This window comes from Anas platyrhynchos, chromosome 13 (assembly GCF_047663525.1).
Source record: "Anas platyrhynchos isolate ZD024472 breed Pekin duck chromosome 13, IASCAAS_PekinDuck_T2T, whole genome shotgun sequence".
NCBI classification, from domain to species: Eukaryota; Metazoa; Chordata; class Aves; order Anseriformes; family Anatidae; genus Anas; species Anas platyrhynchos.
Genome location: NC_092599.1, coordinates 11441333 through 11466184, shown reverse-complemented (window position 1 = coordinate 11466184; position 24852 = coordinate 11441333). Strand labels below are relative to the sequence as shown.

Sequence of the window (24852 nt, the reverse complement as noted above, 5' to 3'; positions counted from 1 at the left end):
CCGAGATAATAACTCTTCTTCCAGTTAGAGGCAAGTGTTTGTTGCAGCAAGGGAAAAAAAGTGTCCTGGCTGTTCTCTGTGATAGGCAGCACATGTCCCAGTGAGGAATACCGAGGTTGTCCTTGCGAGGTGAAACTAGGACAGGGCTGGGTTGGAAGTGTGTGAGCGTTTGCTCTGTGGAGAGAGGATTTTGCTTCAGGTCTGCAGTGTTTGTCTTGGTTTCTTGTTTTCTTCCTGTCAGTCTCCAGCAAAAGTATAGTTGTGTCCCCTCTTAATGTTCCTGTTACCTGATTTCTGGGCTCAAGCCACCCCCATCTGAAGGGTCAGGATGCTCTTGGTCAATAGTTATAGGGAAAAAAAAAAAGTATTTTGTTTATGAGCCTGAAAAATCCACTTACAGCACCATTTCCCAAGTCTTTTCCTATAATATCCTTTATCAGCTATGGCAACAAACCCCAATTAATACAGATGCTTATGCCAAAATAATTCTTTGGGAGCTTTGAGCTTCCTTTCACTGCTGCCTCATTTAGGCCCCAAGAAAAAGCCCGGTGCAGTTTGCATGTGGAACACCTTGCTGTGAGAGATCCTTCAGGGCTTAGGTTTGGCGAGCAGATTTAGCTTAAGTCTGGGATACTTTTCTGGTGTCAAGTTAATAAATGATTATTCTGTGCTGGGCCAAAAGTGAGAAATGCCTCGATCCCGTCCCTCCGCCCAGGCTCTGTACTGGGCACTTCGAGGCTGGTGGTGCCCAAATGGTGTTCGAGGCTGGAGGAGATGTCGTGTACCGGGGCTGTAGCAGCCTCTGTCTGGGAGGGAGCAGTCTATCAGGGGACAGAGGAACATACCCGTGTGCTCTGCCCGGGGGTGTTTGATTTCCATGTTACTATTTACTTCTCAGCAGCCCCCCTGTGAAGGTGCCTTTCAGCTCTCTGGCAGCCCGCGGTCCTTCTGCTCGGAGGGGCTTCTCTTTGGAGACTTCACAAGCTCTTTGCCAGCTGCGGAGATGTCTCTTCAATGCCTTGTCCTCTTCAGAGGAGGCAAAACTACTCTGCTGAAAACCACGTGAAAGAAAAGATCACTAAAAGCAGAGAGAATGAGACTGCCAAAGATGGAAAGGAAATTGCTTACAAATACTTTCTGATTTCTTTCTTATCCCTTTCACCATCCCTCCTCCTTTGTCCTCCTTGGCTTTTTATCTCAGGATAAACATCGTGTTTATTTTCAGTTTACTGTGGGGAGGATTTCAATCCATTTTGAATAGCAAAATAAATACAAAATGATACTGGTGTTCTTTTCTCTGGAATAGCTGCTGCCTTGCGGGGAGAACAGGCGATTTTGTGACAAAGGTATTGTAAAGACAGGCCCAAAGAATACGTGTTACTCCATTTTCTTGTTCTTGTTAGCAGCATTTTATATTGTATTTTGTTTTCCTTTTTATATAATAATCAATGTTTCTTGGTAGAAATCATCTAATAAGTTGTTTCCAGCTGTAAGATTAATATATCCTTACTTTATGATGTTTGTCTATGTATTTTTTAATAAAGGGGTATGAAATCGAGTCATCCTAGTAAAACTACTTTTGAGCTGTGGAGATGGGAGCTTTTTCCAGCTATTCATTAACTAAGATTTCCATCTCACTGAAAGATAAGTGAACATTGTCTCCATTTTTTTTAAAAAAAGTGAGACCCCAATGCTTAAGGTTAGTATTTTCTATAATGGCTTTTGTTACTTTTTGGTTGTGTGTGTGCAGCTTATTTTTTTTAGATGTGCTGATTACCAGTAACCTGAGCTTGAAGTTTTGAATAATGAGCTCCTGAGCATCTCCAGACAGAGCCACGAGCCAGTGGGCACTTCTGAAAGTATGGATTTGTCTGTGTCATTAACCATGTACAGTGACCTGTAAAGTCCTAGCGGTCTTTTTGGCTGTAATCATTAAACCAGCCTCTACTACGGGAGAAAATGGGGAGAGAAGCTGCAAGCAGAGTGAGAGAAACCTGCCTGAAAATACAAATATCTCCAGAAAATGCTCTGGGAGTAATAATAATAAAGAAAAAGTATGGTGGCAAAATAAATTGCTGCTGCTATGATTTTTCTTCCTCTCCCAAGTTTGCCTCTAGTATGGCAGTTTCTCTCCCTTCGATAAATAAATGCAAAGATGAGAATCGCTGCCAAAAACTGTCACATTTCTGGAACTTTCAGCCCCTGATTATTCACATTAAGCCTCCCCCCCCAGCAGTACAGTATTCTGAATATGTACACCCACCATTCTGTCAGATCTGTGCAGTCTGCGTCTGGTTCATCTTCTGTGTCTTTGATGTGCTCCATAACGTAGGCAAAGAGAGGTCTGATAGTCTCTCTAAAAACCTGACAGTTTGTGTGACAATCTGTCCACGAATCCACAGGCTCCTTGTCAACCAAATGAGCCTTTGAATATCAGAGGTTTTCGGAACAGTGCTTGCAGCATTGCATATGCACTGAGGGGAGAGTACAACAGGCTTCCTCGTAACCTGAGAGATGTCTGCATTTTCCTTAATCATTTCAGGGACATCTCATCATTGCTTGTTGGCTGGTTCTCAGCCCCGCACATGTCGGGGTTATTTAGCAAAGCTTGATTTACTGCAAGCTGCACATGGAGAGTGATTTGCGATTGGGGGTAGAGGAAAGACCCTGGGAGGGGGGTGGGACTTGCAGGCTTTGGCGTGCTTCTGGCTTTGTGTTTGTTTGTTTCTTACAGTGACTCTCTTCCTTGCAGTTCCCTTTACCCGTGGATGTGATGCATTTGCTTCAGTATTTTGTAGTCCTCTTGCACGTTTCTCTGCCCTGGGTCCCTCCTCCTGCTCTGGCTTCCTCTGGGACTGCAGCGCGTTGCTTCCCTGAGCTACCCGCCGTGGGAAGGGATGGAGTCCCGAATGCAACTCAGGTTCTGAGATACGGGACAGGAGCTGTTAACAGGGCCAGTTGCCTGCAGTTCGGCAACGGGCTGAGGGATATTCTCAGCAGCAAAAGCAGGGAGTTTGAGCTGCCGCCTTCCCGTCCGAGGTGGTGGGAGTTCTGCTGGAGGCTCTGTCAAATCCCAGCTTTGGCGTGATGGCAGCAAACCTTAGCTACAATATTCTCCTTGTTTCTTCCCAAAATAAGCTTCCGTGATGGGTCTGACAGGGAAATGTACTTAATATATATATATATATATTTAAATGTATGACAAGTACTTGATGACTGCCAACTTTCTATTTTTTCCCCTTTGGAGCTCTGGTCAGCCTCTTAGTGAAACTTTCACTCTGGTGCTGCTGATATTCTTGTACCTCGCTTCTTCCCCTCTCCTCCCCTTCCGTTGCCGTTGTCTCTCCCAGACAACACCTAGCTGGTAGAGGCAGCATCCTGTGCTCCTGTACTTTGCTCCTGGTGTTGTGACAGCTCTGCAGACAGGACCCGTACGTCAGTCCATGAGTGGTGGTGCATCTTTGCAGCCCAGCCTGGGCATTCGGCAGCCCTGGCTGTGCCCACGGGCTGCGGGCACTGCGTTATCTGCGCAGCTCAGCCGGGTTTCCGAGGTCTCCAAAGCAGATGCTGAAAACCCTTGATGTTTAATCGATGCCTGGGAAGCCTGTTTACCTGCACTTGTCAGGTATAATTGATTCGGGCATTTACTGTGAATTCTTCACCTAGGACTTCTTGCTCCTATATTAAACTTTCTGCTAGGAGAGAGCGGAGCGATGCTCTCCCGGCACGGTTTTAACATTAATCTGGGCCTTTCACATTGCTAGTGCTGTCCTTGTCAGAAAGCATGGGTTGCCTGCTGGCATTTTATGGCCTTTCTCTTTGAAGGTGCTTTTTACCTTCCAGAGTTTGTGTTTAAAGAATTACTAATGCTATATTTGCAGTCTTTTAGAACAGTGTGCCATGAAGCAATCTCATAGAAATGCAGCGTTTAATTCTGTTTTTTTTTTTTTTTTTCTTTGCTGCTTCTTTGCCTTTTAATCACTTCTATAGTAATACTTTCTTAATGTTGTTGGCTGTCTTTCTGATGTGAAGATAATGCGAGGCTTTTCTGCACGTTTCCAGTGAGGCGCTCCCCAAGCTCGCAGCTTTTTCGTCTCGCTGCTATCGTCTTGCCATGAGGTACGTGTTTTACTGGGCTCCTTCCAGGGTACCTGCGTGGAGACAGTCAGGCTCTGGTGTGCAGACTTGGTCTGGGACTATAAACCCATTCTCACCCTGATGGTGTATCTCAGCGTGGGACCCAGTTTTTGGGGTGTAGCCTTGTTGATTCAGTGTGTGGTGCAGGGCCAGTAGCTTGACCTTTTTGTGTCTAGCTTGTTATCCACGCATTAAACCTGGCTGTGGCACGTCTCTCCAGATCTACCTCCTTAAACTTTCGTGAGGATTGGTATTTTGTGGGATCTTATCTTTGAGACGCTGTCTAGATATGCTACAGAGTTAATATTTTGCTTTAATTGCAAGATAACATTACATTCATGAGAAGATCTGTTCGAACAGGAACGTAGTTCTGCCCAGAACTAGTTTAACTTCCCTGCGTTGTTACTGTGGACATTGCTCTTTTTCTGGCGTCTCTGAATCTTAATCCAAAATTTATGATCTCACAGCCTATTGCCGAAGGAAAGAATAGAATGACACAAATTCAATGCTCTCATTTCATTATTGGTCTCAGCGGGAGGAGTGGATGAACCCACACATGAACAGCAAACAACAGGGCTGTGTTTAGAAGTTGGCTTTGGCTAAAAAAAAAAATCTTTTCTCCTTATCAGCAAGCTGTAGTTGCTTGCATCTCTTCTTTATTACCTTTTGAGAAAAAAAAAAACACTTGAATTCTCATAAAAGCAGTTTAACCCTTGGCTTCTGTGCTCTTCTGATGTGCTTTATATGCAATTTTCTCTTCCTTGTTAATCAGCCTCTGTGTGTATGAGCACTTGTGCTTGATAGGAATGAGAAAACGCGAGCGGTGTCTTTTAGCTAAACGCCGGCTGATCCCAGCAAATGGGCTGAGCAGGAACTCGGGAGGAGCGAGCTCAGGAGGTGAAGAGATTGCTTCTTGCAACGTGTCCTGAAATTCCCGAGCTCCCCGTTCTGGACCAAGGCCGATAGCAGTGATTGATGGTGTAGGTTGATTGCAACAGATCCAAGGGGTCAGCCGGCGAAAAGATCGCTTCAGCTCATCTGCCTGCGTACCTGTGGGAGGGGTCCGAGCAGACGGGGTAATTTTTCAAACCTGTTAGGAGCCGTTTGCATGAGGCTTCGGAGAGATGAGAACGAACAGCCTGATTTATGGCATGTGTGAACCAGCAGCCTGGGCAAGTCTGGGGCCCTGGGTGTACCTTCGCTTCCCTTCGGCAGCGATGCGAGCAGATTTCCAACACCTGCACTAACTGAGGTTTTTGGGTACCTTTCTGCTACTGCCCGCAGCAGCCACCGTGTCCCAGGCACGTGCGTGTTCCCTGTCCCCAGGCAGGCGGGCAGCAATTGTACCAGCTCATTGTGGAGATACGAGGTCTTATTTCTGCCTTCAGAAGCAGCTGGAAGGAGGAACTGGAACGTCTTCCAGCTGATGTTGGATACAGAGCAGTACCCTCTGCTTTCCTTTCCCTTTTCTCTCCCTTCCCCTGGGGCACACTGTGCCTGCCCCGTGACACAGCACTGGGCTCGTGCTCCTCCCGGCCCCACTGGGGCTCGTTCCTGGAGGTTTGCTGGAAGCTGCCGAGCAGGAGGGGGCTCGAGGCGATGTGCCTGTCAGGTGCGAGGCAGATTGCGCCGCGTAATCCCCCGGCTGTCGTCTGCAGCATTTGTCAAGGCCTCCGCTGGCCCGCTCCGTTTCACCAGAGGTATCGCTAGCAATCATCTAGGCTGGCAGCGTTTCAACAGCTGCTAATCCTCTTTGTATCTTTAAGCACTGTGACCACTGACAAGCTTCTGTACTCCGAGGTGTCAAAATATCTGAAGATAGCTGTGGTGGTTGTTCTTTCTTTCTTTCTTTAATCCAAACACGCTCTGATCTATTGACCCGGCCTGAACCTGGTGGAGAAATCTGTATCCCGGTCTTGTTTTTTTTTTTTGCTGTTGTTTGATGTTCACAAAGGATTTTGCCTAAAATCTGATTCATTTCTAGTTCCTCGTGCTCACGTTGCTTGGTTTTCTGTTTTACGTGTTACCGCAAGTAGTGCATGTTTTGCTGAAGTTGTAAGGAATGCGGTTTAATGTCAGTGTGAGAATGAGCTGGCAGGGTTTTCTCTTTATGCTTCAATTACTTTCCCTCCTGAAATAGCCTTGAGAACTCCTTTTGCTGTGTTGTTTTCTTGCTTCCTCTGCTGTGTGTTGTGGAAAAGACCTGGGCAATGTAGTGAGATGTAGCTGCGAGTGTCGGAGTTTCTCTGTGTGTTTGCAGCAGCGGAGGAATGCTGAATTAAAATTACTCCAAATTTAGCTTTAAGTTGTAAAATCAGTTCCCTTTGGAAAGGGAATTTTTAGTCCCAGGGTTTTTTGGGAAGAGTGGGGAGCAAGGGCATAGCAGCAAAGCTGTTGTAGGAAAGCAGCAGCGTAAAACAAAATGGCTCTGTTGGTCTTTAGGCTCTAGTTATGTATTTTTATAACTTCTCGGTGTTTTTATTATTTGCTACGAACCATCGTTTAATAGCAGGGGAAAATCTTTCAAACGAACATTTCTTTGTTTAGGTTGTTTGTCCTCTCTGGAGAGCTCTCTCCCCATATGACAAACCTCTGATGTTCTGGAGTTGGCTCCCCTAAGGCTCAGCTTTATTGAGAGAAGTGAAACATTTTAGGTGGTTCATTCATTCTTTCTTTGTTTCTTGTTATTTGAGCCCTTATGGTGTCCTTTGGTCATGTTTTTAAACTTATTTCTGCAACTAAGACTGCCAGGAGCATTATTTAATAATAGTTGAGGTCTCGTGTTCAACTTTTTCTTTGTGAGCTGCCACTTTATCTCAAGCATCAAATATTGCGAGAGTAAATTAAAAGCAGCGTCGGTGTCTTGTAATTTTGTGTTGAAAGTTCTGTTTTACTGCGCGGCTGAATATCATTTTATGAAGCTGAAGGACTTCACTAAGAGTATGGGCAGCTCAGTCTTCATTTCAAGTGCAAACACCACCCCTCGGTGCTGCCGAGCGGCCTTTAGGAGCAGGTGGCTCTGCTCTAGTCACCAGAAGTCTAGCGGTGATTCCTGGCGGGGCTCCTCATTTGCAACCTTATTATAAGTCCTAGGTTTTTGTTCGGCATTGAAACACTCTGCACGGCCGCGGCGTGATGGGGCAGAACAGTGGAACGAAGGAAATTTTGCATCTCAACTTGTGTAGGTGAGGATACCTGGAGACTTGTTCTCTGTGAGCAGAGGCCCCCCATCACAGAGCCCTCTGTGACTGCCCACGCTGGAAGCCCTCTGCCTGCTGCTCCTTTAGCCCCACTTTGGGACAGAAGTCAGTGCCCCTTTCCCAAGGTAGGAAGAGGCCTGGAGGCAAAGGGAAACCTGTTCAACAAGCCCGCTTGGTGAACAAACTTGGGTTTAAATGGTAAAACTCTGTTTTTCTTACTTGAGGAAGCATTTGAAGATAATGATTCAGAGCGTTAGAAATACTGCTTCACCGGGTTTTGGGTTTCTCACGGTCAGAAGAAAGAAGACAGGTTTGATCCAACACAAGAGGGTCACTTGGATTGCTTGCAAGGATGTTTCCTTTTTATTTTTACGACCGAGCAGCTTTGAGCTCTGGGTTGAACATGGTCTGTGCCCCTCTTTGATCTTTGCATCGTGCCATGTTCCTCGCGGTTCCTTGGAGGCCAGGGCTCCCCTCCTTCCCCACGCTGAGATTCTTGCCTCTCCGTTCAGGTTCTCACTTGCCTTCTTTTCATCAGCCTTGGGATCCAGAGCTATTCCGTACTGCTTTCTTTCCCAGCTCTTTTTGTCCCTGTGCAGTTGATTTTGTTGCAGATGGGGCTGACCATAGCACCGGGCAGGCGAGTGCTCCCTCTAATAACCCGGGCAAGGTTGTGCCACAACCACTTTAATCAGCGGTGCAACCAGCAAATGAATCTGTTGGCTAGTTTTTCTTTCCCTAGGCGGGTTAAATGCCAACCTCATGCTGGGTCTCACGTACAACATATTTGTTCCTGTTTTCCTCTCCTGCTGCTGTTTCACTGCAGAGTGCTGCAAGCTAATAGTATCTGACGGGGCTACTTCCTATTGCCTGAAAAATGTTTAATTTTACTACCTTGCTTTCTCTCTTTCCCACTTTCTCTCATTTTGATCTCTCAAATCCAGTCCCTTTGAGAAATCAGACAGTATGAAATATGAAAATTGCTTGGTTAGTAATTGGAGAACGGTGAGACTTACGAAACCCATGGAGATAGCGCTTACATCTACTTATTCATATTATTTAATTTTTAATGGCAAATTTAATTAATGGAACACAGGTCTTGTGGTTTCATGTGTGAATAAGTAACAGCAGGGATCTGAAAGTCATGAGGTCTGTTTACAGGACAGAGAAAAAGGCTCCATTAAAAGCTGAACTTTTCGTTATAGGAAGGAGTAAAATGGGTTTAACAGCATAGAAGTTTGGCCATTATGTAACAAGCAAGTAAAAGAAAACATTAATGGCAATTTTGCTGGCCAAATGCATTTTGAAGTGGTTACTCATCCATGATTTTTCACTTTAAGTCTGTCTCCTAGGTCAAAGTTTGGCAGAGCAAAGCCTGCTCTGGTTGTTTTTCAGTATGTGACATAAATTCAGGCACCGGAGATAAATGCTTAAATATAGCACCTTGAAGTCTAGGCTTTGAAAACCTTTATAAACCTCCCAATTAGCTGAGCTTCACACAACTTCAGCGATACAGGCAGCTGTTATCCCAAGCTTGCAGATGGAAAACGGTGGCTTGCCCAAGTGGCAGAACCGCTAACAGAACTTGAGTTATATCTGTCCTTTCCTTTCTAACCACTGAGCCTTATGTGGAGTCTCATCATGTGCAGGACCACAGCTGCATTTGTGGGAAAATAAATGAAGGAAGGCAAGAATAGGAAAGGCAAGAATAGTTTTCTATATAGCATGCACAAATTTGAGGAGAGACGAGGCAGCAGCTAGGACTGGCCCTAAATGAATAGCTGTCCTTGCTTTCAATACCAGTTTGTCGCTTTTTTGATTGATCGTTGCATATTTTCTGCATGTGCCTTTTCAGACGAAGGGCCTTGCAGATGAGCTTTGAGTGAGGCAATTGCAGCTATTTCAGGATGGAGTCCAGGGGCTTTGCCTGAAGCAGCTTGATCAGCAGTTCGGTGACACGAGCCCTCGCAGCGAAGTCGCTGGGGGTGTGCGGCGGCTCCCTCCTGCTCTCTGTGCTTGGGAGGCCTCGGTGCAGCAGAGAGAAGGAATTCATCCTCCATGCTCAGCGGCTGAGCAGCTCTGAACTAAGACTCTTTCTGTGCAAGCTCAGGAGAATTTAATGCAAACGTCTTAAGCCCTGCAGCAAGGCACTCCAGACTCCGTTTGGCAGAGCCTTAACTGATACCTGATACGCCTCCCTACGTCGTTAAAAGGGAAACAGGCTGCATAATTTTCTTCTAAAGAATAAGTAACATAAGCAGAGGCACTGAAATGTAAAATGGATTTTCCCGTGCTAGCAGCCAATTTTGATACTTGCAAGTCAGTAACTTCCAACATTCTTCATGGCAATTAGTGAAAGGGAACAAAACACAGCCTAACGCGAAATAACGTGGCGCGGGAAACACCTTGTTTTGGTGGTTGCATGGAGTAATCAAAGCTGACTGTTGGTTGTTGGCGACCTTTCCCCCCCTCTTTTCCTTCACAAAGGTGAAGCTTATAACGGAGGACATGTTGCAACCTTGATGCGTTTTCTTGGAAATAAAATGAACTTTTTGTGCATTTTTTTAGTGTTCTTTGAACTGAATATGCTGTTTGTTGTTGGAAATCGTTATTAATTATAGAAGATAACTACCTGACGGGATAAGATCTGAGATGCCTTTCATTTTTTGAGCTGAGCATTATGTTCTTTGTTTCAGAATGCCGAAATCTACAAGCTGACGTCTGAGCAGTACCAGGAGGCAGCCACCAAGGCAGAGGAGTGGATAAAGTGAGAAACCATTTTTGTTCTTTTCTACAGTTCTGGTTGCATTTTCTAACGTTGTGTGTGTGTACAGCCCCTGGATATCCCTGCAACCAGAGTGCAAAGTTACCTCGTGTCAGGTAGTGAGGGGGCCGGGGAGCTGTATGCCAGCATCCTTTCTTTCTGTGCCAAACTTGTCAGAATGTAGTATAAAGATGTTAGATCTTGCAAAGGGAGAGCAAGAAGGAAGACGTGGAATAGAAAATTGAAATTAAATGGGAATATTTACCAGGGTTTTCTAAGAGGCAATAGAACCTGCTTAATCTGCTCAAACTTTGACCCAATGTATTTAGCCTGCATGTTGCAGCACGGGGCTTGCATATAGGAGTATGAAATATGTCAATTCTAAAGTTATTCATTGTCCAGAGAATAAAAAAGGTAAATAGCCTAAATCAGCCCTGTAAATTTCAATCAAAATAGACTTGTAATTATCATAAATATTTTCTTAGAATGGCCACAGTGATTTTTCTGACCTCTTTAACTGGCCTTGGCATAATTAGTGGACCTTTAATGCTGTCTTTTTACCAGGAGCATATTTAGTGTCTAAATTCCGTTTGTATTTGCACGTAGTGCTGCATAGCTTATTGTTCCACATGCACTAACAGCTGTCCAAGAAAAAATATTTTCTATAATTCTTTATTATTAATGAGTCCAAAGCAATTACACTGTCACGAGCAGCGCTCAGATCTCAGTTGGGTAAACAGTTGGCCAACACGCAGTAAACTGGAGTAGCAACATATGTAGTCCAGTTGGGTCCAGTCCAGATTGTATGATACTTAATTGCATAAATAGATAATATAGCAATGATGAATATATTAGTAGGGTGTGCAGTACATTGTGCTGTCTTTATTTAAAATTGTGTTTGGCTGCCAAAGCATCACATAACCTGTTGTAATTTCGCATTTTTGTTTGGACAGTCAAGTATTAAGTTGCTAAAGAAGCCAAAACAAGGCAGCTAACACATCACACGCGTTTTCATACGGTTTTCCACAGTAGAATTCTTAAGTTTTGGTTTTAAATAAAATTAAAAAAAAATTATAGTCCATAACATTCTGAGAGTCTTTGATCAGTTCAGTTTTCTCTTGAATTTGCTTCTACAGGTGTGTGATCAGATGTCAATTCTTACAACTTTGTAAAGGAAGAGGCACAACCTTGGATTATGTTCTTTACTTGCTATTACAGACTGTAACAAATCTATATTTACAGCAGTTGTAAGTTGGGTTCCTGAGGTTTTATTTGGTGTCTTCTGATTCTTATGAGGTTGAATACTGGCAATGTAGGAAATCCTCTGGTAACAAGTGTTTCTCACCAGGGGCAGTGGCTGAGACCAATACAAATGTTAATGACTTCTTGCTTTCAAGATTCAAAAAACATGTTTATGGTTTTTTAGGGGTCCCTTCCACTTGTCTTGAAAGCAGACAAGCTGTGTGGCACCAGTGAAGCTGAGGGAGGAAGAGGAGATGTTATTTTCTATTCCTTTACAGTAGATCTTGTCGGCCATAACCGGTACTGCATTGAGCTGTGTGTTGGAGCACACAGTCTAGGACTGATCATGCCCTTTGATAATTGTATGTGAAGGAAGAACCTTTGCTTTAGCCTACCAGCTCGCAGTGTGCGTGACTCTACAGCAGTATGCAGCCATTCTTTTTGGGATTGTTGCTCAGGTGTAGAACATATGGATCAAACACCGAGTGCACGTGCTTCAGGTGAGGGTCGTGATATGGGGCAGGGTTAGGGGACTTCCTTCATGCATTGGCATTCATGCTGATTTGCTAGGACTTGAATGTTGTGAATACTTGTCTGAGGCTTTGCACATTCAAGTCTTTGTGCAGCCTATTTATGGCCATAAATTACAAGATCCTGTGAATTCAGTGGAAATAATTGTTCATCTTGGTTTGCAATTTCATGTTAGACATACAAGCACAGTGAGTGCTAAGCTAGGTAAGGCTAATTTATGCAGATCTAGTAACTTGGATGACACGAATAAACTGAAACTCCAGGAAAATTACAAGAACTGGAATACAGCCAAATTAAGAACGAAGCACAGGTCCGCCTGCTCGCAGTGCTGGGTGACGACAGCTCCTGGAACAAAGGGAAATCGGGAGTGGCATTTTCTCCATCTAACGGGAAGAATGCATCTCCTTTCTGCAGTGTCACATCCCTGGCTTTACACTATCCTTGTGTTTCACTGTGAACTCCTAGCCCTGCCTCTGGCACTTGAACACGATGAGACCAGTCTACCCTGTACTTGTTGCCATCTGCCCCTGGATCGAAGTGTAGCTGATGGAGGAAGAGGGGGCTGGAGTTGGGGCTGTTTCTGCAGGGAGTGCACTGCTTTTTCAGAGTCTGTCTTGAAGCAAAGATAAGAAATACCTGAAACAAAATTGTTTTCGTGGCATTTATTGACTTTTGCAACTCCATTATCAGTACCTACAGCTCTGCACAAATGGTCAAGCTCCGTGGACTCTTTCCTCTCCTTAGTGATTATCAAGCATTTCTGCATTTGAGGATATCGTGCAAGCTTTCTACCAGCGACCCTTTGCAGAACGCCTGTGAGGTAGGCAGGTAAACCAGCTCCAGTTTATAGGAACAGAAGCGTGGAGCTTCATACTGCAACACTACATGGTCATCAGCTCTTGGTTCCTGCTTCAAGGAAGGATGCTAGGCTCGATGGAGTGATGCACTTCATTCCCCATCTCTTTGCCTGAACCCAGCCTGCTCCATTCTCTGCATTCCCCCACCACAGCATCTCGTCCTTTGTTCTGGGCTCTTTCCAACCTGTTTCTTTCTCCCAGGAAGAAGATCCTAGCAACAAGAAACCACTGAACACAGCTTTCAGCACCTTAAGCAACTTGCCCTTGTTGCTCACATGCTGTGGTGAATTGGACAGTTGCCACGGACATATTGTCTCTGTGATGCTATTATAATTGGTGCATTATTATTTTTCTCTTCTGTTAACCAGCAGAATTAAAGTCTAGGGACCTAGAACTTTTTTTTTTCCTTCCTTCCTTCCCTGTTTAGCAAACTGCACATCAGTAACCACCCACAAAAGAAGCAGCGTGTAAATAAAAAGCCAGTGCTCTCCGCCCTTCACTTCGTTCCACATCCTTTTCTCGGTGTTCATAGAGCCATGACTCAGACTGGGTTTAGAGAAGACAACTTGCTAATCCCCTCCCTGCTACAGAGAATAAAATGGCATTTCATTCCAAGCTCTATTAATGCGCTCGCTCCGGGGATAAAGCAGCACTCCCAAAAGGCAGTGGCCAAATTTTTTTTCTGTTGCATTGTCTTTGTCTTCTTTTGAGTGTTACATTTAGATTAGCTTCTGAGGATTAAATGTTATTACAGTCCCTGAATCTGTTAAGGGGAAGGAAAAAAACCATCAGTAAAGAGGTTATGGCTTAGTACAGGCACTCTAGATTTATCCTCAAAATGCTTTTTTTTTTTTTAATGTGATTTATTTTCTTTTGTGAAGGCTGCCTTATCATATTTTTATTTTATTTTATTTTCGTGGCTGTTAAATTTGGATGCAAGAATTGCCGGGGGCGGGGGTGTGACTTGCTCTGCAAGGTATAGCAGCGGGAGTGGGGTGAGGGGATTAGGAAGCTGTTAAAAGATAAAATTGTTCTGAAGCTGAGTTTCCCTCCGAGATCTCCTTAGAGCTTGCTGAACCCTCCCTGAAGCTGCTTACCGACGGCCGTGTTGCTTTGCGTGTTGTGCTGAGAGAAGCGAGCGGGCTCCGTGCTGCTATCGAGGAGCGCATAAAGAACGCCGGTATCTTATCCTGATAGAGATCAGCCTTGAATCCAAGGCAGCTTTCCAGTGGAGAAACTGCCAGGGAGATTTACTCCATATGGGACTTCGTATCTGAGAGTTCCATTTAATGGTCCTGAGATCTTTAAATTTAATGGACATCAGTATTTAAGGTGATTACATTAGGAAAATTGGCAAGTCGTAAGTATCCTCCTGGGCTGAGCATGGAGCTGAGAACCAAACTGACTCAGTGGGGGTAGGGGGAGAAAGTTCAGAGATGGACTGTCTGCTGGGAACTGGGAATTTATGGCTCCCTTTCAGTACTCACGGAAACAAAGATTTTATTGAATTGCAACAGATTTTATGAGGCTGATGGTCCCTCAAATAAAATGGCATCAGTAACTGGAACCTCACTGTTCCAGTTCCAGAAACTGCCTTTTCTTCCTTTTTTTTTTTTTTTCCCCTTTGTGTAGATCTGGAAAGTTTATAAGATACTTACGTGGTGAAACTTGAATTTATTAATCTTGAAATCTACTCCAAGGCCCCAGCTATTTCAACAGAGGGCTGTGCCCAGGAGTCAAGCTCTAAAATAGTTATGTGGACAGCCATGAAGCCTGAGGAGAAGGGTAAAGACATCATAGTTTTCAAACAAAATTGCTCTGGGATTTCTTGTGTCGTTAGATTAGATAGATGATTAATTCAATGTTGAAATTAAGAGCCTCTGCAATAGGGGTTTAAGAGTTTTCAGGAATAAAAGACTGATTAGTACTTGGAGCTCATCCTCAGCCTTATCTCAGCACAGCGCTTTTGTACGCTGCACTGATTACACCTTCAAAAAATGTTTTGGCTCCATCCCAGTCCTGTTCTTCCCTCAGAGCTTGGTTTGTGTTGGTTGTTCCTACTTCTGTCAGTGGCGAGTCTGTTCCATGTGATCTCTAAATAGAGATGAGTTACTAGTCAAAGCTTTGCTGTTTTTTCACGTTTATTAAGTTGGTCCTTGTAGGAGATTGGAATGTTGCTGTCAGAGACAATACGGTACGAGCTTCCCCTGAGTTATTGCAACAGCAGGTAAAAGAGGAGGAGGGTCAGTTTTGACTTTGTGTCATTTTGTATGGTGTGAGTATTTCTGAAAGAAAACCTTCCAGGTCTTTGTGAGGCAGAACTGAAGATGATTTTGTCTCATTTACATTAGTATCTAAACATTTTCTTTACTAATTGTGGAAGGCGTGTTGTTAAGCAGCTGTGTCTACCAGTGCATTGGTTTCCAGGAGCTGAATTGTTCCCCTACTACTTTAGGAATATAGTTTGTGGTAACAGAGTCAAATACATCTAACAGAGTTTTGTAGATGTTCCACTTGTGCCAGATTATCCTTTTTTCGACTTATCTTTAATTCCTGAAAATTGATTGGATTGCATACCTCACCCAGCTGTTGCATCTTCTTTCTGAAATCCAGCTCTTGAAGATTACAAAGCTGCTGCTTTCAAACTTTTTCCTTTTGCCCACTTAGTAAAATAATGTTCTAATAAAAAATAGTGTTAAATAACGTTCTGATATAAAAAAAAATAGCGTTCACAATATCATCTTTCCTCTTATGTGTGTAGAGGGATGACTAATAAATCAGCCCGATGACTGAGATTGCAGTTCTGTTAGTGCTGAAAAACTGGTGTAAAATATTAATACATCTTTTCAAATCTGCAAGGGTTTTTTTCTTCGCAGGTACACGGGTAGAACTTGGGAGCTTATAAAATAAGACTTGAATAGCAAAGGAAGAGGTGCCAAAGACTGCATGTAGTCTATTAGGGATGTTTCTATTACTATCGATTTTTACATGGAAAGCACTTGTATTCTGCAGTAATGTTGCCATTATAAAACCCTTAGATCAGGGTTTGTTGGCAGGCCAGATGCAGATTGTTTTCAAAAGCACGGATATTTGTGCAGCTGTTAAAACAAAACCCAGCCGTGCTTTGTGCGTCGGAGTACACGAAGTATTTCGGTTCAAAGCTCTCCATCGCGGTGAACGCAGGGAAAATTGAAGCAGATCGCTGCCCTCGGTTTGGGAATTACATATGCCACTGGGTACCTTGGTGGAAGGGAGATTTCTCCAAGGTTCACAGTTTTTTATTGTGGTTTTAGATGGAATGACAGGTCCGCAGCCAAGCCCACGAGTTCTCTGTGCCTTTGCTGCATCCCTCCCCTTGGCTTTGGTTCGGAGAGGTTTTGTGAGCAGTAATTCAGGGCCCAGCCACGCTCGCTCCCGCTGTGTTTCTGTGCCTCTGTCTTCCTGCGTGTGTGTTACATCGCGTGCTGCTGGTAGTGGCACGGGGCTGATTTGTAAAGGATTGAGGTTTACAGTTGTCTGGGGAAGCTTTCCAAAAAGACTGGTGAATTAAAGATGTCAGTAGCAATAATGCCTGAGAAACCACTTGTTACCAGTGAATTAATGACTTGTTTGCTAATTAGCAGCCTAAAGCAAAGTTGAGGTAACGCTCCTACCAATCCGGTCATTAATTCACTAACAACTGATTTCAAGGGCAGTGTTGCTGTTTTGAGCAGTAATTGTGTTCCCGATTCTGGATTACACGCTCCGTGCAAAACGTCGCTGCTGCTGCTGAGCCAGGCTCCTCCCGGAGGGGTGGGGGGATGCGGGCAGAGCCCGAAGGCAAGTGTTGGAGCGGGAAGTTTGAAGAAATAGTTGGTTCTGTGGCTCAGAGCTGCTCTGCTCCACCTGGCCGGGTGATAACCATGGCTACAGGACGGGGATGGCTGTGGTCACCCTACCCCATGGTGGTCAGCCTGCAGGGAGGAAGGTGCTGGGGCTTGATATTAGAGGCTGCTGAGAGGCTGAGGTCTGTTCCAACCCTTATAAAGGGACAGAAAAAACATCCCTGCCACCACACCAGGCTTCGATGTCTTCTCTTTCTTCATTTGGTGTGCTTTTGGTAATTCCTGAGGTTACTCTGACACCACCGGTTTATGAGCTAAGGGGCTCCGTCAGCTCTGAAGTCAAGATGAGGCGATGCTCAGCCTGCTGCCAGAGCACTTTGCTGGGGCTGTTTCCTCCTTTCCATCCTTTCCTTTTTCCTCTTTAGTCCTGGAAGCATCTCCTGCCTGCCTAAGCATCTCCCCTCTGCCTGTCTGGAGCATACGTACACCACACCAACCAGAATTGTGACTGATTTGGCCCAAACCAGCAGTATTTGGAGGACGGGAGCACTCCTTGTTCGGGGGAGAATATTGTTTCCTTGGAGAGAGCACACCGAGATGTGCTCCCAGGGGCTGAAGCTGCCTGTGAGCCCCACAGACAACGCAGTGGGGCAGCTCAATGTGGGCACTGGCCTCATTAACACGCCCGAGACATTTCACATCATCTCGGAATTTAAAAGGAATTTAATCATCAAAATGATTTTCAATAAGGGCTTTTTCAGTTCTCCGAGGGCTTCTCGAAATTATAATATTTATTTAAAAACCAAAGAAAAATAAAAAATCCCAACCTCTCCCCCAAACCCAAACGTGAAGGCTTTGTGCTTCCTCTGTGAGAGCGCCATTACCCCGCTCTCTGGGGGGATGAGTGGCTGCTTAATGGGGACCGTGCTGAGTCAGTGCTCGGCAAATTGCGCAGCGTGGTGCCAGGGGGCACTGCGGGTTCGGGGATTAGAGCACGCGCACGGAACCGAGGGGATGTTTTAATAAGGCGGATGTTTAGCTTCAGATCCCACCTGAACTCGAATGCTGGCAGCCTCCTTCTCCTCCCAGGATTTCTCTGCATCTCCAGCAGGTTACGTCGCTGTCGGCGCTGGGTATCCGAACGGAGCCGTGGTTTTGGCCATCGCTGGTGTCCCTTTGTGTAGCCTGCTGTAACGCCTGCAGTGAAGGGACCTAGCGCAGTGCTTGGGGGCATTTTAGGGAAGTAACTGCTGGAAAATTTAGGGAAGTAACAGAGCTTCTAAAAAGAAGGGTTTTGTTAGCAGTCTGACATCATTACAAGATCTTATATAAAAAAAAACGTACTGGACCTGTCTGTCCCTCATGTCCTGTGGTTATATGAAATTAGCATAACAGATACCTAAGGATATTTCTGGGAAGGGGCTTAATATACCAAAAAGAACACGGGTCCAGCATTCTTTCAGCAGGCAGTTCCCCAGCTAACCCGGAGATCACACAGCATTATCACAGCCCATATGTTCCTAGGGTCACCGCTGAATGCATTCCATAAGCTGCATGCGTTTGCTTCCTGACCTGAGATCTTAACCAGTTTTTAGATGATGTTTTTTTATCTTGAGAAAGAAAATCCCTATTCGGGTCACTTGTTGGGCTGTGTGTTGTTTTCAGATGCAGTTATTGCTTGCTATATTGCTTTTCTGCCTTGTGGGAGCTGAGCCAGCTTCCTTTCTGATTCAGAGAACTCCTTCCAGCAACAAGATTCTGACTCATTCCTGCTTGGCTTCCAGAGACCATTTTGCTGCTAACTTTAGGCTCTTCATCTCTGCTAGTCAACTTTTTGTAGCTTGGCATCTTTGGGGAAAAAATGGTGCATGGCTTTGTGGGCAGGAGATCCAGTTCTGATAACTTCTGGATCTCTTGGCAAGGCAGGGAAGAGGCTGTAGTTTTCCTTTCATCTTCCAAGCTGACAGTTTCTCATAACTCAGTATTCTGCCATCATAATCAGTAAAGAATTCACATCCAAACGCACGCTGAAATTATCCACTTGTGGGGAAAAGTCTCTCATTATTCCAAACCGCTTGCCATCTCCCGTGCGGAATACTAATAGGGCTGGGTGGTTGTTGGGTTTGCAGGTTCAGTGGGATCTTGCTCTCCCTGCCATCCACCCCAGAAGACCTACAGCCCACCGCCAAACCCCAGGACCTGGGGCTTTCGGGGTGCTTCTGGGCAAGCCAGCTAAATCTGGCTACAACTGCACCTATACAAAGAAGTGTAAGATGTTTAGGACTATTTGGTCAAATAGGAAATAACTGCTTGTGTATGAGGTTCAGCCACGTAGGATGACAGGAGAGTTGATGCTGCATTGGGGTAAGTGAGACACAGCTGGGACCTGCACTGGAGGGGTCACACTACCCCGTTACATCAATTTCGTCACCGTAATGGAGAGACTTGTTGCCTTCCATGGACGTTTCAAAATTACACGTTATATAAAAGTGCTATTAGTTATATTCCACTTCAGTCTGTATGTTTTGGAGCGGGTTTTGTTGTTTTATAAAGAAAATGTGGCTGGGTTCGGCTGTTTGCACTGACAGCCAAACCGTTTGAGCAGCACGGTGACACAACAAGTTGCTGACACTACTGAGATTGGATATTTGTTTTAGCTTTGGGTCTCGGTGATAGAATCTAATTAGTTACACGGGAGAAGATTTCAGAACAGTTTCTGAGTATCCGTGATTGGAAGGGAAGGAGTTATCTGTCCTGGAAAGGACAAGGGTGCAGCGAGTGCACAAATTGCAGCGGGGAATTGTGTGACAGCTTCAAACAAGCTGTCAGGAGAGGAAAGGAGACTGGGAAGTGCTTGAGTGACAAATTTTCTAGGATCACAGAGTCACACAGAAACGCACGGTGCTTCATGAATATGTATTCATTAGGCAGCTCCACGGACAAGGTAGGGAAAAAGAGAATCAGGTGGCCTGGTGCTGAAGTGCAGCTGTCAGGGGGGAGAGAGGGAGAGGGGAATTAGTGCACCGTGCAGTGGCGTGCTGCAGCCAGCGAGGAAGGACATGTGGGGAGGATTTAGGAATACAGCTGAAATTTGGAGATGGTGCCCCTATTATGAAAATTGTCATGAGGTTTCACCTTTCCTTTTTATCTATTCCTTTACACAACGTTACCTCCACGCGCCGTGTGTTCCATCCGGACCAGTGCAAAGCCTGGTGCTCAGTGTTTTCAGTCCACGAGGCTGATCAGAGGTGCTTCCTTCCTGATCAGGTTAGGTTATTCTCACGAGGCATGCAGTTTTTTTACACATTGCTAGGTTATCTAGCTAAAACATTACTGAGTTTTTAGTAGATATTCGGTTAATCTATTAGGCATCCTCATCTCTTACTTCTCTTGTCAAACAGCGGCAAAATGGCTCATCCCTCTTTCATTCAAGCCACATTATCAGTCTGACGTCCAGGGTCAGGGAATTCCATCGGTTGTGGTGAGGCCATCGTGTTTGCTTTGTGACGGTGCCGCATCCTGGAGCCTGTGATGGAAGTGAGCTTTCTTGGCTGTTTGTTCTGTGCTGATGAGTTTGTTACATGTGAATGAAATGCTTCAATTGTGTTTAATTTTCTGCTGTAAATGTCAAGGATGCAATAATGAGAGAGGATGGAACCTTTCTATGTGCTGTGTACTGCATCTGTCTGGAGTTATTTCCCTGACATGTTAAAGAGGAGCCATCAGAGCCAACTGCTACCCAGGGGAGAAAGCAGTTTTACAGGTCAGTTAACCACTTAGCGGCTTTTGTGTGTGTACAGTACTGCGTGGCTGCACACCACATTATGTGACCAAAACATCACCGAGCTTACTCGGAAACGCGTGTGGCCTACCCTGGATGTGCAGACGTGCTAACCAACTCTTTGACACGTCTCTGCTTCCTTCCTGACACGCAGAAGCTGCTGCTGCCTGCCCTGGGCTTTGCTCTGTGCTACCTGTGCACCTCGTTGCTGACCTCTGAGGTTTTCTGCGCTGTGCTAACCGTGGTGACTAATGTGGTTTGCTCGAGTTAGCTCAGGCACTGCTTGCAGTCAAATAATGCAGCCGAAAGTAGCTCAGCCTGTTGTTGTGGGGTTTTGCAGCCCACAGGAAATTCCAGGTTGCTGCACCGTGTAGGCTGCTTCTTGCAGCTACGTGCCGGAGCTAGCTGCCCTCAAGTTGGCTCGTACAAGGGACCCTGTGTAGCTTTGGTTTTCACTTACTGAGTAGAGGTATCTAAATGTGTCTAGGTTTAGATACCTTCCGTCTCTATCTTGATTTTTTTCTCAGCTTGAATAGTTTCCCAGAGTAAAAGGTAAGAAGAGGATCTTGCTTTTACCTCCATCTGGAATCGCTGTTCTACCCGGCAGAGCCAAGCGGCGGTGCGGTGCTCACCGTGGAGCTCCTGATTTTGCACTAGTCTAAGGAGCTGCCAAGTCCTAACGCTTTAAAGTTGTATCTCCACTTGGCTAGGGTGATCCATCAGCAGAGTGGAAGCACTAGCAAATATATACGCATCTTCCAGCTTCCCCTTGCATTCCAATTCTGTCCCTAATTCTCCTCCCCAAAGGGAAGCTGTCAGCAGCACTAGGTAGTAGCCATCGTGCTATGCTTGAAACCTGCTTGTGGGATCTGTATCCTGGTGATACTGCCTTAATCAGCTCTTGAAATGAGTTTGTATGTTTGTCTTCGAGTGCTGTGTGGCTCCTTGATTAATCGGCGGACATTTAGACCAGCACTCTGCCTACTGTTGCAGAGCTCATGATGGAAATTCCCGAAGAACCTTGCTTTAACCTCCCAGACGCTCGGCACTTCTTCATGGGGTTTATAGCCACGTAGAAAGGAATTTGCCAAGACAAATGAATGCAGTTATTGACTGGAGCAGCAGTTACCTGCCGCTATTGAACAGGTAGGAGAGGGTTAAGAAGAAAACCTCTTCTGAGCCACTAGATTGGCCCCGACTAAGATGAATGTCTAATTCACTCCCAGCGTCCTTACTGCTGCCAGTAATAAAAAGCTTGCTTCACATATTCACCCCACTGCAGACGTTTCTCTTAAATTAAATATCAAGAGGACATATAATAGCACGATTCCACGCCAAGCCAATATTATCAGATTGATGTCAGCAGTGATAATAGAAGAAGGATAAGTTGATGAGATTTCATTTATTAAATAAAGTAAAGGGAATACGCGGTGATAGAGAGGATTTGGTAACTCTTGGTGTGTCAAAATGCAGCGAGATCACACTCGTTCTGTCGTACCTCGAGGGATAGCAGAGAGAAGGATGCCCTTTGTTTCATTTTACGAAAACCTCTTCCTTCTTTTCCAGTCAGACCTGGCTTAGCCCCCTCACTGGGAGGGGGGAGCGAGATCTGCAATCACGGATTCCCCGTTCACCTCGCCTTCTGCCCCGCTGCAGAGCAGCAGAGGTTTTCCCCACTGTGACGGGGCAGGCATTGCTAATGAGTTTTACTCCTAGATTCATCCTTGTCTTTTTCCACCTGTCATCTTTTCTCCGTTCTTCCTTTTCTCTTCCTTTAAACAGATGAGAGCACGCATTGCATTACTGGTTTCATCTTCCCTATTCTGTATGACCTGCATTTCTTTCTGAGGTACCGTCCCCTACCTCCCCGCCTGTGCATTCCCCTACCCTTCCCACCCCAGCCCTTCTCTTTTACCTTTTTTCCTACAAATGAGCCTCTTGCATCTGTTTTCATAATAGCAGCAGCAATTACAATGCATTTTATTTTAGACAGAGGCTAATTGCCTACCTTTCTTGGTGGGAGCATATTATGCTTAAAACCGTGCCCCGTTTTAGGAGAAGGGTCAAAGCTTGCTGCTGTTCTGCTCTTCCTGTATTCAAAGCTCATCCCTTCTCCACCGCGTTCCTTTCCCATCACTGCTTAAGAAATAATAATAAAAGATGTTTGCAGTTAGATGCTGCTGGGCTCCGCCAGGTTTTTTGTGTTCTTTTTCCTTGCAGATACAGACATGCAGAGCTGGGCAGCAACCGGTGTGTGGGGCTGTAGTTCCCACCTAAAACACAACCTAAAATTAAAAAAAGGCTTAATGGGAGCAGGAGGGTGACGTCCCTTTGAGTCAGTAGCTGGGACAAGAGTAGTGGATGCTGTGCTGGGAGGAAAACTTCTCAAAACTGCTCACCAGAGCAGTCCAAATACCCTTTTTTGGGGGTCCAAATGGGTATAGGAACCGCTCTGTTGGACATGGATGACTTGTGTCATGGATGAGTGGTTCCTCATGCCGAGCTGGCTCTCACTTCTCATCCCCTCGTGTCGTAGGTCCCCCTGCATGGTGGGGCATGGTGACAGTTCTCCCCGAGCAGCAGTCACGTCCCGTTTCGAAGTGAAATGTCATTCGCAGTAGGATTTAACTGGTTTTCTTGAGTTTCCAGTTCACTTACGAACGCACGCGTAAATTGGTTTGTGTGATTCGTATTGATAATTACCCCGGCTGACTTCGTGGTGCATTGATCAGTTTCTCTAAATCTCCTTTGAGAAGATGGTGCAATTGATGCAGAACTAGACTTGGAGATTTTATTCTGAAGACACAGCACCTTACTGATGCAAGGAGAATTTTGTTTATGGCTCTGGGTACCCACCTTTCAGTCACCCAAGAAATCCTCTGCGTGGTGAGACCCATGTACCAGTGCTGGTGAAGGTGCTGGCTTGGCAACCTGCCCTTTTATGCTCAGTGATCCCTTGCCTCTGGTAGGCTTGAGGCAGTAGCAGGTGCTCGGTGGCTTCTTTTTTATCGTTTTTTAGCTTTTAAATAGCCCTCTGGGCTGCAGGCTGGCTACCAGGGGGCTCCTAGAGCAGAGGGGCACCGACTTTGCGCTCCTGTCTGACCCCCAGCTGGCTCCTACCTCTGTTGTTACTCCTGGTAATGCAGACTGATGCCATAGGAGACACAGTGAATGAAAACATAGAAAACCCCTTAATTATGGTAGCTTAATTATGATAGCTCTCCGTGCTGACAGTGGCAACCTCGAGCATTCTTCTCTGTATTTCTCCAAGACATCTGTGCCGTGTTGTTCAGCTGTGATGGGTACAGAGCGTTTTGTGGCGGGCTCTCCCTTTTTCTCCCCCCAGCCCTCTGCATGAAAATTACAAAATGCCCTTCAGTTTAACATGGCTGAGTTTAAAAAAAACTAATTTTAAAAGTCTTAACTTCTTCATTGAATGGAGGGATTTGGTGGTATTTCCTGACCTGGTATTGTTTGGTATCGTTTCCACTGTCTCGCTGATTTGATTAGAGTGATATTAAAGTTAGTGACAAAGCAAAATGCCAACATTATGAATTTCTGAAGCTCCCTCTGAGTTCTTTCCTATTCCAAAATTTGAAGATTTTTTGGAATATGGATTTTTAGGGGATTTAAAGGTGATTTGCTGTAGAACATAGAAATTACAAATGCATGCTAACCTCTAGGGGCTGTGTGCAGAATGAGTTTCTTCTAAAAGCTGTAAGGTTAGACAAGAGCTGGAGAAAGAAGTCTGTGTCATATTTTGGTGGTTTCTGATCCAAATATTGGTGTTTTAGGGTGTGGCTGTCACACTGGTATTGAGGAAGCCTCAGCCTGTCCATGTCTGTTGGCAGAGGAGGGCTGAGGGCTGAAGAAACGTCCTTTGGAGTACGTCCCTGCCAAACTATGTGGAGGAAGCAGCGGGGTTGCTGATATGGAAAGGACAATTTCTTTTTTCTTCCTTTGCTCCTTCCACTTGCCTTCCTGAGCACCTTCCAGAAACGAGCCTGATTTGGAAACTCATATCCGCGCTCTCCCCAAAAATTTTGCAATGATCTTGCTTGAAGATTTCGTGTTTCTTAGAAATCTGTTTCACCTGAGAGAATGAGACGTGCCCAGGAACAGGTCATGTTTTCTTCCTGCCTGATTATGAGGCGCTGCTGCTGAATGAGTGCCTGTTGTTGTTCCCGGGGAAATGAATACATCATGGCATGGCATTCGTGCCTGCCTGCAGCATCAGGTGCTTTGGGAAGAAGAGCTGCATTTGATATTTGGGCACAGATCTCTTTAAGCACGTTGGGGCAGGAAATGCAAGGAATTAAATGGATTTAGGGTTTAGAAGGCAGCATCTGAGGGCTGCTACACCTAAGCGTATGTTCTCTGCTAAAATGTACCGGGGCGATTGTGCTGCACATTCCTGCAATTTGCGTCTGTGGCTGTGCAGCTGATGCCACTGTTGTCACTCTGCTTGTGCCATTGCTGCCCGTATTGTTTTACAGTGACCTTCCCTTTATCGGTG

At 45.3% G+C, this 24852-nt stretch overlaps 1 protein-coding gene across 7 annotated transcripts in view; it reads left to right on the top strand.

Moving 5' to 3' along the window:
- Window positions 1-24852, top strand: part of CHCHD6 (coiled-coil-helix-coiled-coil-helix domain containing 6) — a 122387-nt gene that overhangs the window by 48043 nt on the left and 49492 nt on the right. For all 7 annotated transcript variants that reach the window (XR_011812442.1, XR_011812439.1, XR_011812441.1 and 4 more), the window contains one exon: window positions 10034-10104. Coding sequence is in view for 3 of the 7 variants with exons in the window: in XM_027467501.3 (XP_027323302.1) it covers window positions 10034-10104 (71 nt within the window). In the remaining 4 variants the exon portion in view is untranslated. The remainder of the gene's footprint in view (window positions 1-10033; window positions 10105-24852) is intronic.